General features: G+C 41.2%; 2 protein-coding genes across 2 annotated transcripts in view; one reads left to right on the top strand and one right to left on the bottom strand.

Annotated features, from left to right (window-relative positions):
- Positions 1 to 6,970: 6,970 nt before the first annotated feature.
- On the top strand, positions 6,971 to 8,650 carry LOC120414445 (uncharacterized). The gene is made up of 3 exons (XM_039575633.1): positions 6,971 to 7,129; positions 7,191 to 8,221; positions 8,284 to 8,650. The coding sequence occupies exons 2-3, from the start codon at positions 7,207 to 7,209 to the stop codon at positions 8,523 to 8,525; spliced, it is 1,257 nt and encodes a 418-aa protein (XP_039431567.1). The 5' UTR covers positions 6,971 to 7,129; positions 7,191 to 7,206; the 3' UTR covers positions 8,526 to 8,650.
- Positions 8,627 to 14,196, bottom strand: part of LOC120414448 (ubiquinone biosynthesis protein COQ4 homolog 2, mitochondrial) — a 29,299-nt gene continuing 23,729 nt past the window's right edge. Inside the window, exons 2-5 of the mRNA XM_039575635.2 lie at positions 12,803 to 13,081; positions 12,536 to 12,740; positions 12,249 to 12,472; positions 8,627 to 8,838 (exon numbers count right to left, since the gene is read on the bottom strand). Of these exons, the coding sequence (XP_039431569.1) occupies positions 8,682 to 8,838; positions 12,249 to 12,472; positions 12,536 to 12,740; positions 12,803 to 13,041 (825 nt within the window). The 5' untranslated portion in view covers positions 13,042 to 13,081 and the 3' untranslated portion in view covers positions 8,627 to 8,681. The remainder of the gene's footprint in view (positions 8,839 to 12,248; positions 12,473 to 12,535; positions 12,741 to 12,802; positions 13,082 to 14,196) is intronic.

Raw genomic sequence — 14,196 nt, 5'->3', positions numbered from 1 at the left:
AAGTATGTTTACATGACAGCTGGACGTTTGTTTGCATCAGGTTTCCTATCTCTTTCTAGCAAAAAAATTTTGTCAGACGACTTCTAGCTGGTTTTTTTGACTGACTGCCCGATATGTCAGCCAACATACTTCGCAGGGCTGTGACAGCTACAGCTCGATCTTTGTTTGCATCAGGACACTGTGACGAGGAGTTCGTCATTTTTGAGTTAAATTATATTTTTTTCACTGGGACTAGAAAGCCTTATTAATAATTTCAAGAAAAATTAGAATCCTGCGCTTCAATTAATTGCCGCAGAAAGATACCGTTGCAATGGAAAAACCTATGGAGAGAGCAAGAGAGTAGGCTTAGACAAAAAAAAACATGTTGATTGTCAATCTGAAAAAAATCGTAGGGAATGTTGGTGCTGGCTGTCGATTGCTTGTTAATTTTAGCAGACTGATGTTTGGTGACGGAATCTGAGGTTCTGCGATCTTCACGGCCGGCTCAGTGGCATCCGTACCGGTACCGGAATCTGCGACCTTCGCGATAAGCTGTACCGAAACCTCCAATGGAGGGAATGCGGACGTTGCTGGTTTTGTCGGGCAGGCTCCCCCTCGTTGGAGAACCTGCTGCTGAGGTTAAGCCGCCTGATTTTATTGGCACTAATAGGCGCAAGACGACGGGGAAAATGGAACTAAACATGTACAGAAACATGGTTCTACGCCAACTACAAAAGCCAACCAGAGAACGGGCCACCGGAAGATCCAGATTTGTTGAATTTTCATCAAGTTTATTTTTACGAAAACTGATTCATGTAATAAAAAAATCCATAAGAATGGAACTTCAACACGGGTTTTAAGATCTCCGGTGGCCACATCTAGAACCGTATTGTGGAAACAGTATAAACTGATCATGCAACGTATAGATGTCTCTAGCAAGTCTAGTGTAATTTCGTCTTCTGGACAAGTTTTCCATGTTCCCCGGTGGCCACATCCGGTTTCTCAAGTGTAACAAAGTCCACCCTAACCATACCACCCCCTTACTGTGTTACATTATAAAAGAACACCAGCGGTTGGCCGGTCTTCTGGGCTGGATGCAGCGGTTTTATGGCCTTCGCGGCGGGCTTGGTGTTCGTCTGGCTAGATGAACGCACTGCGTTCCTGGCTTCTTCGGGCAGATATCTTCGGAGTTGAATTGGCAGCCCTAGCATCGGGTGGTCCGGGTATGGGCTCGAACGGCGAATGCAAGTGCCGCCGATTCACCAACGAGGGACAATTCAGCCCGACAAAGCCATCACCACCCACAGTGCGTCCATACGACACGATACGAAGACCGAGGATCGCCATGCCTGCCCCAAAGGCCACGGAACCGTTGCATCCGGCGAAATTCCTGATCATAATTTTCTAAACCTTTGTAAATTGACAGCAATCGAAAATGAAAATCAACACGGTTGCTGCGATAAATTTGAAAAACGCTTGCGCTCGTATCTTTGAGACCCCTACAAGAAAATCACCAAAACTGATTTTTTCTCAATACGCGCAATATTTGAAAAAATGTGTAAATTTTGTAAATTTATGATTTCTCAATTCCTGTTTTTTTTTATTTTTTCAACTTTATGCAAGAAAATTTAATAATAATTGTTGGGCCTTCCCTCTAGTTTAGTTAAAGCATAAAATAAAATCCGTCCTTTTAATATAAAATTCTGCATTTTGAGAAGATAAGGGTCCTGAAGCCCTATGTAAATTTTTGTTGTACAACAGTAAAAAAAAACGTTTATAAACCATTTCTGTTCATTTTTGTTTCAACTATGGTCCCCTTGGAACGAGCTGTTAAGTAGAAACTTTTCGGTCTAGAAGGGCTGCGACGTTATTTTTTTAAATTGATCTAAAAATCAATTATAAATTCTTTGGGATCATTGCACTTAGAAAAACAAGCTTTATCGCTGTGAACAGTAATATCATAAATTTTAGCATAATTGTAGGACCCAATTTAATTTTTTTGTTACGTTCGTAATTTTTAGTCGCATTATAACATGCAAATCCAAATTATTAGTATTTTTTTATCAAAACATATTGTAAACAAGCACCGCGTGAAGAAACGTCAAACGCCACTTTGGGTTTGTTCAAATATTACGTCCAGAGATTTTCGGAATTGAACCCCCCTCCCCCTCCCCCCTGTCACGCACTTTTCCTATGGGCTGTCACAAACCTCAGACCCCCCCGAAAGAAAAACGACGAATTGACTTTATAGCTGTCGGCCACTATTGCTAGTACCAACCATTAGTGTCTTCCTTTTAACTACAAAGACTTTCGGCGCCCTGGGCTCCTAAGTGTTTGAGTATGGCACGGAGCGACGGCGCCGGATACCCATATTTACATTTAGAATTTTTAAGACCGCCCGCCGCGGGATTCGAACTAGCAACCTCTGGATTGTGAGTTCAGTGCGCGGTCCAATTGATCCACACGGGCGGGACCCCCCCCCCCCCGCCCTTCCCCTATTCATGGACGTATTTTTTTAACAAACCCTATCCGTTTCTGTTCCTCTTCAGCTGCGCTCCGCTTAAGAAAAATCTTGTCTGAATTTAAGCTTAAATTCTGCATTTTTTGCCTTCCTCACGTTACTGAGGAAAGGCTATAAAATCACTCGAAAAATGAACTTCTCAATTTGACCTCCTAGACCCACCTTCATGTATACCTATCGACTCAGAATCAAATTCTGAGCAAATGTCTGTGTGTGTGGTGGGATGTTGATCAAAAAATTGTCACTCGATTATCTCGACATTGGCTGAACCGAATTTGTCCGTTTTGGCCTCATTCGATCCGTCTTGGGGTCCCATAAGTCGCTATTAAAAATTATACAGTTTAGTTAAGTACTTCAAAAGTTATGCTAAAAAACGATTTTGACAAAAATCCGGAAGATTGTAAAAAGGGTGGTTTTTGTAAGAAAACCCGTCATGCTATACATTTTCAGAAAGGTATTTAAAAGACCTTTCCAACGCGTCCAAGACATTGAAGATCTGACAAATCTATCAAAAGTTATAAGCACTTAAGTGTTAGTTATACGCTTTTTGGATGCCGGATCTCAGATATGTTGATGAAATCGTTGTCCGAATTTCTCATGCGACCTATCGTTGGATAGGTATTCAAAAGAGCTTTCTAATGCTTCTAAAACATTGAAAATCTGACAACCCTATCAAAAGTTATAAGTGTTATTTACGCACTTTTTGCATTTTGGATGGCACTCTTTAAATGTGAGGAAGGCGCCATCCACCTAAGGGTGGATTAAGTAACGTTTTTTTTAAAGGACCAATAAACCAAATTTCCACTTTTTGCTTTTTGGGTGTTTTTCAAAACCGCCTTGAGTCAGGGATATTAAAACCACCCAAAAATCTAAAACTGAAAATTTGGTTTGTTGGACCGTATCAAAAAAAAAAAAAACTCCACAATTGGGTCCTAAAATGAAGCTTAGATTGCTGATATTATTGTTTACAGCGATAAAGCTTATTTTTCTGAGTACAATGACCCTTTGTACGAGCACAAAGAGTTTAAAATGGATTTTTAAATCAATTTTGAAAAATTAACCTCGCGGTCCTTCTTGACAGAAAAGCTCCTACTTGACAGCTCGTTCCAAGGGGACCATAGTTGATCCATCGGAAAAATGTTGTCTTGTCAAAAAAAAAATTTGCATTAAAATGAAAAAAAGTGATCAGAAATGGTTTTTTATCGTGTTTTTTACCGTTGTACATAAAAATTTACATAGGGTTTTAGTACCCAATTGGGTCGTCCCAAAATGAAGCTCAGATTGCTGATATTATTGTTTACAGCGATGAAGCTTATTTTTCTGAGTACAATGACCCTTTGTACGACCACAATGAGTTTGAAATGGATTTTTAAATCAATTTTGAAAAATTATCCTCGCGGTCCTTCTTGACAGAAAAGCTCCTACTTGACAGCTCGTTCCAAGGGGACCATAGTTGATCCATCGTAAAATGTAGTTTTATTTTGCATTAAAATAAAAAAAGTGATCAGAAATGGGTTTCAATCTAGGGGGGTGCCACTTCGAGTTTTCGAAGCGGATTTGGATCCGCTTCAAAACCTTGAGACTCGCTCCTTCCTTTTAGCCGAATCTATGTAATTTCATTCAGAGTGTTGTTGCTCGGATTGTTTATGTTTTGGAGCAACGTCTAGCAACGTGGTTTATTTCGATAGTTTTTTTTCGCGAGTTGTGCTAAAGTTGCTAAAGTGACCCAGGTGAAGAATCGGAGGACCGCATTCTCCGCCACTGTTCCGCCCAGACGGACGTGAAGAAGTCCACGAAGCAACCCGGACGGAGTGCCCCGTCGAAGAATCGTCGAAGAAAAAGTGACCAAGGTGAAGAATCGGAGGACCGCAGTCTCCGCGACTGTTCCGCCCAGACGGTCGTGAAGAAGTTCACTAAGCGATCCGGACGGAGTGCCCCGTCGAAGAATCGTCGAAGAAAAAGTGACCCAGGTGAAGAATCGGAGGACCGCAGTCTCCGCCACTGTTCCACTCAGACGGTCGTGAAGAAGTCCACGAAGCGACCCGGACGGAGTGCCCCGTCGAAGAATCGTCCAAGAAAAAGTGACCCAGGTGAAGAATCGGAGGACCGCAGTCTCCGCCACTGTTCCGCCCAGACGGACGTGAAGAAGTCCACGAAGCGACCCGGACGGAGTGCCCCGTCGAAGAAAAAGTGACCCAGGTGAAGAATCGGAGGACCGCAGTCTCCGCGACTGTTCCGCCCAGACGGTCGTGAAGAAGTCCACTAAGCGATCCGGACGGAGTGCCCCGTCGAAGAATCGTCGAAGAAAAAGTGACCCAGGTGAAGAATCGGAGGACCGCAGTCTCCGCCACTGTTCCACCCAGACGGTCGTGAAGAAGTCCACGAAGCGACCCGGACGGATTGCCCCGTCGAAGAAAAAGTGACCCAGGTGAAGAATCGGAGGACCGCAGACTCCGCGACTGTTCCACCCAGACGGTCGTGAAGAAGTCCACTAAGCGATCCGGACGGAGTGCCCCGTCGAAGAATCGTCCAAGAAAAAGTGACCCAGGTGAAGAATCGGAGCTGGGCGTGAACCTCACGATCAGAGCTGAAAATGTCAGGGGTCCTGACGCGAAAATCGGCGACGCATACACGATTTTTTCAGATCCATTCACTGAACCGCAAAACCGTGACATAAACAAACCCGACTCAGTCGTGAGTGCCCTAGCTCACTGAGCAGCTGCAATGCGAGGCAGTAGTCGACCAACGCTCATTCGACGTTGCACGCACACACATAAAGGAACAAGTTTTTACACAAAAAGTTGGTATTTATGCGTGGAAATGTAATTTTGAATATAAGTTATGGTTGTTTTAAGTGTATTGCACAGTTTAGAACCATTCAATTGTTTAAAAATAGTCAAAATAGTGTTTAGAGAGGATTTTACGAGTCAGTCATACGACACGAATTGAGTGAGTGTAGCTCATTTTTTCACGTCTCTCATTCTCCAGCAGCCGACCGGCACGAGTCAAGCGGCAGTGGTTGAACGGACACAGTAGGCTTACAGTCACATGCTAGCAGTGAACTGACATTTTGGTTTGCTTCATGTGTACGCTGGGTTGGAAACATTTTGCAGGCCTGCTCACGATCGCTCGCGGTCCTTCTTGACAGAAAAGCTCCTACATGACAGCTCGTTCCAAGGGGACGTGATCAGAAATGGGTTTCAATCGTGTTTGAAAATTGTATGAACACGCAGAAAAATCTTTTGTAGAATCAGCCTGTACGAGGTTTAAATCAACAAATTTTTTGTTGAATATAATCAACGCCGATTTTGCGTAGAAACAAACCTTGATTTTCTCAATTCCACAAAAGTCTTTTGTTGTTTTGAAAAAGCTGCTTTGACGTTTAGCGTTGATTCAACAAAAATCATGATTTTCAAATCAACAAAACGTTTTGTTGATTCCAGCCCTCTGTCACGACGGCCATGTTTATGAAACCTAAATGTTCGACGCGAACATGAAGACAACAAAGAAGATGAAGATCGCATTTGCTGTCAAAATTTGAAAATAAACAAACTGCGTGGTAAAAAAGGCATAATTTCATAATGTTGAAATGATTTCCATGAAAAAATAACGACACGGGACGGATTTCCAAACACAAGTTCCCGAAGGGCCCTATCCGCCAGAGACTATGGATAAATGCCCCGCGAAATTGCGATAAAGATGGTTTTGCAAGTTAGAAGTTCAGATTTGTTCGAATCACTTCGCGATGAACTTCTTGTGATTCCACAAAAGGTCGGATTCTACACAAGCACGCGATTCCTTCGATTCCCTGTGCGAGTCGTCAGCGGGAGTGGACCAGTCCTCGGAGAAGGTTATCGAAGGATGCTTGGAAAGACCAGCTCCGCCACAATCACCGGAATCACGGATGTTTCTGCACTTGGTCGGTTAATCCCTGCCGGAGATTGCAGCGAGTTGTTCGGAAGGATCAACAGCGGGACTTGGCCAGTCCCCGGTCCAGTAATAGAGCTATCTAAGCCCGATCTCACGCACACTAGCTTACCATTTGTTTTTGCTGGTGGGTACAAATTTTAACCTAAAAACCCTTCGTGTACAAACACGCAATACATGCGCACGTAGATAACTCTATACCCGGCAAATCTTCCCGGTCAATGAACAGTTTTCACCTTTTTTGTAACAGATTTGCACACACAAAAAGTGATGTTTCTTGAAGATTCGGTGTAAACAAACAGACAACACCAATACTGCTACACTTACAGAGCCCACGCAGCAGTATTAGTGAAGAGCCCACGATAAACAACGTGGGCTCTTCACTAATACTACTACGTGGGCTCTTCGAGGTTTTGGTGACTGTCAAACGTTCTAGCCATTTACAGTGGTGCCAGAGGGTTGGTTGATTCAAATATGCCTTATTTTTCTGCGTGAAGTAACTTATTTAACTCATTTCAGCGTACTTGTTCGATGAAAATCTAAAAATCTTATCGCTTTCACCGTTTTTGCGTCACTGCGGTCATGAATTTCACAAAATAACAAAACCTTTGTTTGTTCACCCCTCAGTAAACAACAACATCGTCAGATGTTTTTCCTTCGTGGTTTGCATCGCAAATTTCCGTGATGATCGTCACGTAGAAGGTGAGACTTTATTTTTAATCGCGCTAATTATCCGATGAGTAACAACTTCGTGATGTTCTAGATCGAAACAAACGTCGATGGCACTGCTGGCGCTTTCGGTGCGCCATCCTCCGGTGGCACTGCGACCCTTTGCGCTCGCAATTCTGTTCGGCCAGCAGCGCAAGAGTACGAATGTGGACGCAATCGATTCGTTCATCAGCGAGCTGGTGGAGAATAAAACGCTCAAGTGGAAGGTTCTGAACAACAAGAACCGTGCCCCGCCGCGTAAAAATGAGGCGGTGGTCGTGGCGCCGTCTCCGGTGGGGGTTCCTAGCCGGCGGTCGCCGTTCCGGTTGACGCAGATTTTCGATGACCTGACTTCGAACCCGTTGGTGGTGAACATTGAGCCGCTGGAGCAGACCCATATTGATAATTTGGTTGAGACCGCAATTCAGGAGGGTAATGAGAAGGATGTCCACTTGCTGTTTGACCAGATGCTGGAGTACAGGCGTGTTCCGTCTCGGCAGGTACTTAAGATGATGTGCGAATATTTTGCCGGGGAAACGGACCGCAAACGATTGGAGCAGTTGGTTGGGCTTTGCAGGATTGTCCTTCCGGAACAGACGGCTCTAAGTAAGGATTACCTCCATTACAAGGCGTTGCTTCAGTGGAAAATGGGAAACTCCCTCAAAGCTTTGGAGAACTTCAAGGAAGCCCTGCAGGACTGTCCGGCCGTAACGAAGCAGGACATCAACCGGCTGCTGCAGGGCATCGTGGACGAAACGATCGGCAAGAAGAGCGAAGCCGTCCTGTTGGCTGTGATCGAGTTGGGAGAATTCTGCATGTTTCAGCTCAAGGACGAGTTCCTGCTGTGTTACGTGTGGGAGGGCAGCTTCCGGAGTCAGTGGTTCAGCGATCAGGAAGCGGCCAGAGCGCTATTCGATAAACATGCCGGGCTGAGGGTCGCGATCGCGAGAAGACTGGGCAAGCTCTGCTTCACCTACATGCAGGAGTTCAACGCCGAACCGGTGTACCGATTGATGGAGTTGTTCCTGAAGCACAAAATGCTACCTCAATGTCAGCAGGTTCTGGTGCGCCTGTTTGAGTATCAATGTGAGTTCTAGATCGAATCACATTTTTTCAGAAGAAATTTAAATCTTTTTCCGCAATTCCAGACTGGCGCCGAGATCTGCGCGCCTGCTCGGAAATCATGCAGAACTCGATCGACCTGGACATCACGCTGCCGGACATTTACAACCGCAAGCTGCTGGACCTGCTGCTCGGTCGAACCACGGCCGGGCCACGACTGCAGCACTCCCCGGTCGGGGCAGTTTCGTCCTCTAGCTCTGCTGCTGCTTCGGGGGCGGCGCCACCCGATCCAAAGCGCAAGGCAAAGAGTTACGAACTCAAGTTTTAAGAGGTTCCCTCTACAGTCGGTGGTGATTGTAGATTTGTGTGTGAGTCACTTTAGAATACGAAAAAAGAAATGTTTTGTTTTTTTTTATAATTATGAAAATACATATATTTACTAGTAGATAACGACTGCCGAATTCTTTTCTTGGTCGCGCGGGCTTTAATTAATGACGAGCTCCTCAATGTTCAGTTCCTGTCGCAGTTCGGCCATGTCCTGCTCCCATCGCTTTTCCCAGTAGACGTTCATCAGCGGGTGCACCTGCCGGCCCATTCGGAGGGCCCAGGGAAGGTAGTGGCGTAGGTAGTTTTGGCGTTGTCTGAATGTCAGTTCGAATGTTATAAAAATAAGAGATATTTTTTAGTAAAAATGTTTACATAGTTGTTTGAGCTGATACAGAGAGATAGAATTACTTTCAGTTATAAAGAAAAATATTATCAGGAATAACGATATTTTTTTTGAGCAAAAACTTTGATTTTTTAGAAGTTGAGCTTGATTGGACGTAACAGAAGCTGGCTTTCTGTCTTTGATATTAGATGAGATTTAATTTAAAAATATTTTTTTCCTAAATTTTAACATTTTTGGGGAAAAATCAAAACATCAAAATATTCCAAAAATGAAAGCGCTACCATTCGAAATTCAAAGTTTCGGGAATTCAAAAATTCCAAACATGTTTTGATTTTTAAAGTTGTGAAATGAACAAAACTGAACATAAACTTACAAATTATTAAATTGTTAAATTGTTAAGTTGTTAAGTTATTTAATTAAGTTGTTAAATTATTATTGGGTAATTCTCTACCAACTCACACGAAATCGGGAAAAGTTGCCCCGACCCCTCTTCGATTTGCGTGAAACTTTGTCCTAAGGGGTAACTTTTGTCCCTGATCACGAATCCGAGGTCCGTTTTTTGATATCTCGTGACGGAGGGGCGGTACGACCCCTTCCATTTTTGAACATGCGAAAAAAGAGGTATTTTTCAATAATTTGCAGCCTGAAACGGTGATGAGATAGAAATTTGGTGTCAAAGGGACTTTTATGTAAAATTAGACGCCCGATTTGATGGCGTACTCAGAATTCCGAAAAAACGTATTTTTCATCGAAAAAAACACTAAAAAAGTTTTAAAAATCCTCCCATTTTCCGTTACTCGACTGTAAAAAATTTTGGAACATGTCATTTAATGGGAAATTTAATGTACTTTTCGAATCTACATTGTCCCAGAAGGGTCATTTTTTCATTTAGAACAAAATTTTTCATTTTAAAATTTCGTGTTTTTTCTAACTTTGCAGGGTTATTTTTTAGAGTGTAACAATGTTCTACAAAGTTGTAGAGCAGACAATTACAAAAATTTTGATATATAGACATAAGGGGTTTGCTTATAAACATCACAAGTTATCGCGATTTTACGAAAAAAAGTTTTGAAAAAGTTACTTTTTGCGTTTCTCTTTGTTTCGTCGTCCGTGTCTGTCGCGGGTGACCATGAACGGCCATGATCGATGACGACCAACTTTTTCAAAACTTTTTTTCGTGAAATCGCGATAACTCGTGATGTTTATAAGCAAACCCCTTATGTCTATATATCAAAATTTTTGTAATTGTCTGCTCTACAACTTTGTAGAACATTGTTACACTCTAAAAAATAACCCTGCAAAGTTAGAAAAAACACGAAATTTTAAAATGAAAAATTTTGTTCTAAATGAAAAAATGACCCTTCTGGGACAATGTAGATTCGAAAAGTACATTAAATTTCCCATTAAATGACATGTTTCAAAATTTTTTACAGTCGAGTAACGGAAAATGGGAGAATTTTTAGAACTTTTTTAGTGTTTTTTTCGATGAAAAATACGTTTTTTCGGAATTCTGAGTACGCCATCAAATCGGGCGTCTAATTTTACATAAAAGTCCCTTTGACACCAAATTTCTATCTCATCACCGTTTCAGGCTGCAAATTATTGAAAAACACCTCTTTTTTCGCATGTTCAAAAATGGAAGGGGTCGTACCGCCCCTCCGTCACGAGATATCAAAAAACGGACCTCGGATTCGTGATCAGGGACAAAAGTTACCCCTTAGGACAAAGTTTCACGCAAATCGAAGAGGGGTCGGGGCAACTGCTGTGTGAGTTGGCGGAGAATTACCCTATTCTTTAATTCTTTAGTTCTTTAATTCTTAAATTCTTAAATTCTTAAATTCTTTAATACTTTAATTCTTTAATTCTTTAATTCTTCAATACTTTAATTCTTTAATTCTTTAATTCTTTAATTCTTTAATTCTTTAATTCTTTAATTCTTTAATTCTTTAATTCTTTAATTCTTTAATTCTTTAATTCTTTAATTCTTTAATTCTTTAATTCTTTAATTCTTTAATTCTTTAATTCTTTAATTCTTTAATTCTTTAATTCTTTAATTCTTTAATTCTTAAATTCTTTAATTCTTTAATTCTTTAATTCTTTAATTCTTTAATTCTTTAATTTTTTAATTCTTTAATTCTTTAATTCTTTAATTCTTTAATTCTTTAATTCTTTAATTCTTTAATTCTTTAATTCTTTAATTCTTTAATTCTTTAATTCTTTAATTCTTTAATTCTTTAATTCTTTAATTCTTTAATTCTTTAATTCTTTAATTCTTTAATTCTTTAATTCTTTAATTCTTTAATTCTTTAATTCTTTAATTCTTTAATTCTTTAATTCTTTAATTCTTTAATTCTTTAATTCTTTTAATTTCTATTTTTGATTTCTTTTTTTGGCTTCTTTTTTTGGCAAAATTATATTAATGGATGTTCCCTCTGGTTTACTTCATCCTAGCAAAAATAAAATTAATTAATTTTCGGCGTCATAAGATTCTTTGTTCTGAGATCCGGCCCCATTAAGCTTGTCTGAATTTAAAATTGTATTTATTGAATATAAAACAATTTAAATATTTTGTGATTTTCGCGTTCCTTCCGACGTAGCCCTTGAGCATAAAACGAGTTTAATTTTTGTTCTCAAATACTTTTTTTGTAATTTCATAAAAAAATATTATGAAAAGCTGTTGTTTATATGTCGCGCGAGAATATTTTTCTTTTTATGGCGCGGATTTCACGCGAATTGGGTTTTGAAACGGCGCGATTTTTTTTTCAACTCCTCCGTAACAACCCGGTATTTGTTTTGCCAAGGGTTTGTGAACAAAATGCTATCGTTTATTCGATTTTGACAATCTGCTTTTTTTTTCGTTCAAACACGAAAAAATGAGCGAATCGCAAAGTAACTCACTCAGTTAAATGACTTTCATTACCTCTCTCATTCGAGCTAAGCACGTTCGTTTGAGTTCTACCGAAATTCAAATAACTTCACCATGAATGCATTCAAATGATTTCTGTCACCGATCAGCACCGCGCAAGCAAGGAAGAGAGAGAAAAAAAGGAAGAAAAGAGAGCATTTGCCTGCGCGACGCGCGGCTGCTTGAGTGCTGTGTTCGGCATTTGTTCGTTGCAACTTCGTGTGCGTTCACTGACGGTCTCATCGTAATGACGATCATGACAGGCGCGCTCAGTCAGCATTCAACGATCGAGTGGATGATGAAAGCTGACTGACTAGCTCCTGTTACGTTAAATTAAGCTGTTTTTTTGGCTCAGTACGATTACTGGAACTGGAACAATCCCCAAATTATATGTAATGTAAAAGTTTGTACCAAGTAAAAAAATACGAATATTCATTATTGGATTCCGCAAAGAGTATTAAAAAACCATCACTCACTTTGGTCGCAGCCGGAACGCCCCGAAGACGGCCCCGCCGTAGCACATGGGCAGCCCCGTGTTGAGCGCCTCGACCCACTTGACGGCCACCTCGCCGAGCATGTTCGTCGGCATGCCCAGCACCGTGTGGACCAGGTCGTGCACCTCCCGGTACCGGGTCATCACGTACGCCAGCTCCGGATCGTCCATGAAGCGGACCTCGGCCCGGGAATCGGGCGTTATATCCTGGAAAAAAAGTCAAGAATTGTCAGAAATGCCTTTCACTCAATCTTGGGCTTCAAAACTCACGTGCTTCTCGAGAAAATGAACGTACTGGTGGCCAAAGCTGGTCTCGGGCAGGGCCTTGAGCGCGGCCATGTCGACGGTGCGCGTGTTGATGCGTGGCCGGTCCGCCAGAATCTGCCGGCCCTCGTCCGAGGCCAGCATCTGGCGGCGAATGGCGTCCAGTGCCGGCACGCCGGTCGTTTCGCCCAGGCAGGCGATCATGTCGTGTCTTTTAGCAGAAAATGAAAATCGTTACAAGTTATGATCACCACTAAATTTAAGAATTTATACCTTCGTGGATTCACAAGGGCGGCCAGGGAACTTCCCACACCGAGGATGACCCGCTGGAGCTCGGTGACCTTGATTTGGTTGCGCAGGAATTCCTCCGTAAAAGCATCCGGAGGTGGAGAAGGGACCGCTTGTGGTGCTTCAACGGTGGTGGTCGTTGACTCATTCCGTGATTTTGTTGTGGTCAAACTTCGCTGGATTGCGTGGCCCAATCTGACGGGATGTACTCGACGTAGAAACATCGCGGTTTAAAATTGCTAAGATTGAGACAACTGGTTTCCTCTGTAAACCGGTATTAAAATAGTTGTAAAAATGATGCATTAATTCTTTCAAGGTTTTCAGATTCCAAAAAAGATTTCTATACCATTTCACATTGTTCACTATTTTTAAAAATACAACATGTTTTACAGAACAAAATTGTATTTTTTGCAATTCCGTCGTGAAACTACTTACTTTTCCTGTCATTCTTGAACGACGAAATAGCCTACTTTTCTGTACCAAAAATAACAGAATCGAATAGCAACACTTTTCAGCACTGGTTTTGAAAAGTAACACTTTTCAACATTTTTTTGATTTAAACGATATATTGACAAAATACATGAAAATTTGACATAAAATTTAACTCAGTGTGTTTTTTGGAAATGCAAAAAATGTTGCACAGTGGTTCAAAAGGCTGTTTTGACGAACTTAATTGATTAGAGCAAAAAGTAAGCATTTTCGTGCTTTGACATGTTCTACAACTTTGTTCAGCGTTGTCATGGCCTACTTTTGGTGAAATTTGTTTTTCAAAACACTCATCACAGCAGGCTATGGAATTTCTAACTTTTTACAGTTAAGAGATAGAGCTTTGGTGTCTTCGGCAAAGTTGTAGGGCTGAAAATTTCCACAAACTTTGTTGAAGACGCCAAAGCTCTATCTTTGCGTTGAATACCAGTTTTGGAACCTTTTTCATAAATACCTGCCAAAAAACAGTTTTTTGACTAAAACTATGTTAAACTTTGATTTTAGACGATTACAATGTTCAGAAGAGTTGTTAGTAATATCATAATTTAGCTAGTTTTCAAGCTCGGTATACAAAGCCTCGGGCAAATTTGGGCAAAAACCCATACAATAGGCTTCAAGTATGACTATTCCACTACAAAATGTCGGATGAATCATTCGTCCGAAGGTTTACGGTCATAGATTTCCGAGCATTTTAATTTATTTTATTTTTGATGACTATTTAAATGCATTTAGGACACTTTTAAGGCACATAAGCCATTTTTGCGATTTATTCGGACACACGAGGCGTGTAGGCCAGACTCTTGTGAAAATTTTGATGTATTGGAAGTCTATTTTTGAGGCTATCCAGTGTATTTTTGGGAATATCTCTGAAAAATATCTCTGAAAAAAAAAAT

This window comes from Culex pipiens, chromosome 3 (genome assembly GCF_016801865.2).
Source record: "Culex pipiens pallens isolate TS chromosome 3, TS_CPP_V2, whole genome shotgun sequence".
NCBI classification, from domain to species: Eukaryota; Metazoa; Arthropoda; class Insecta; order Diptera; family Culicidae; genus Culex; species Culex pipiens.
Note: the sequence above shows the minus strand (reverse complement) of the source record. Positions and strands in the feature narration are given on the sequence as shown.

Excerpts from the sequence above, each read along its gene's own strand:
- LOC120414445 (XM_039575633.1), top strand. The coding sequence starts at position 7,207 with ATGGCACTGCTGGCGCTTTCGGTGCGCCATCCTCCGGTGGCACTGCGA. Across the intron at positions 8,222-8,283 it reads GCGCCTGTTTGAGTATCAAT|ACTGGCGCCGAGATCTGCGC; the intron begins GTGAGTTCTAGA and ends CCGCAATTCCAG.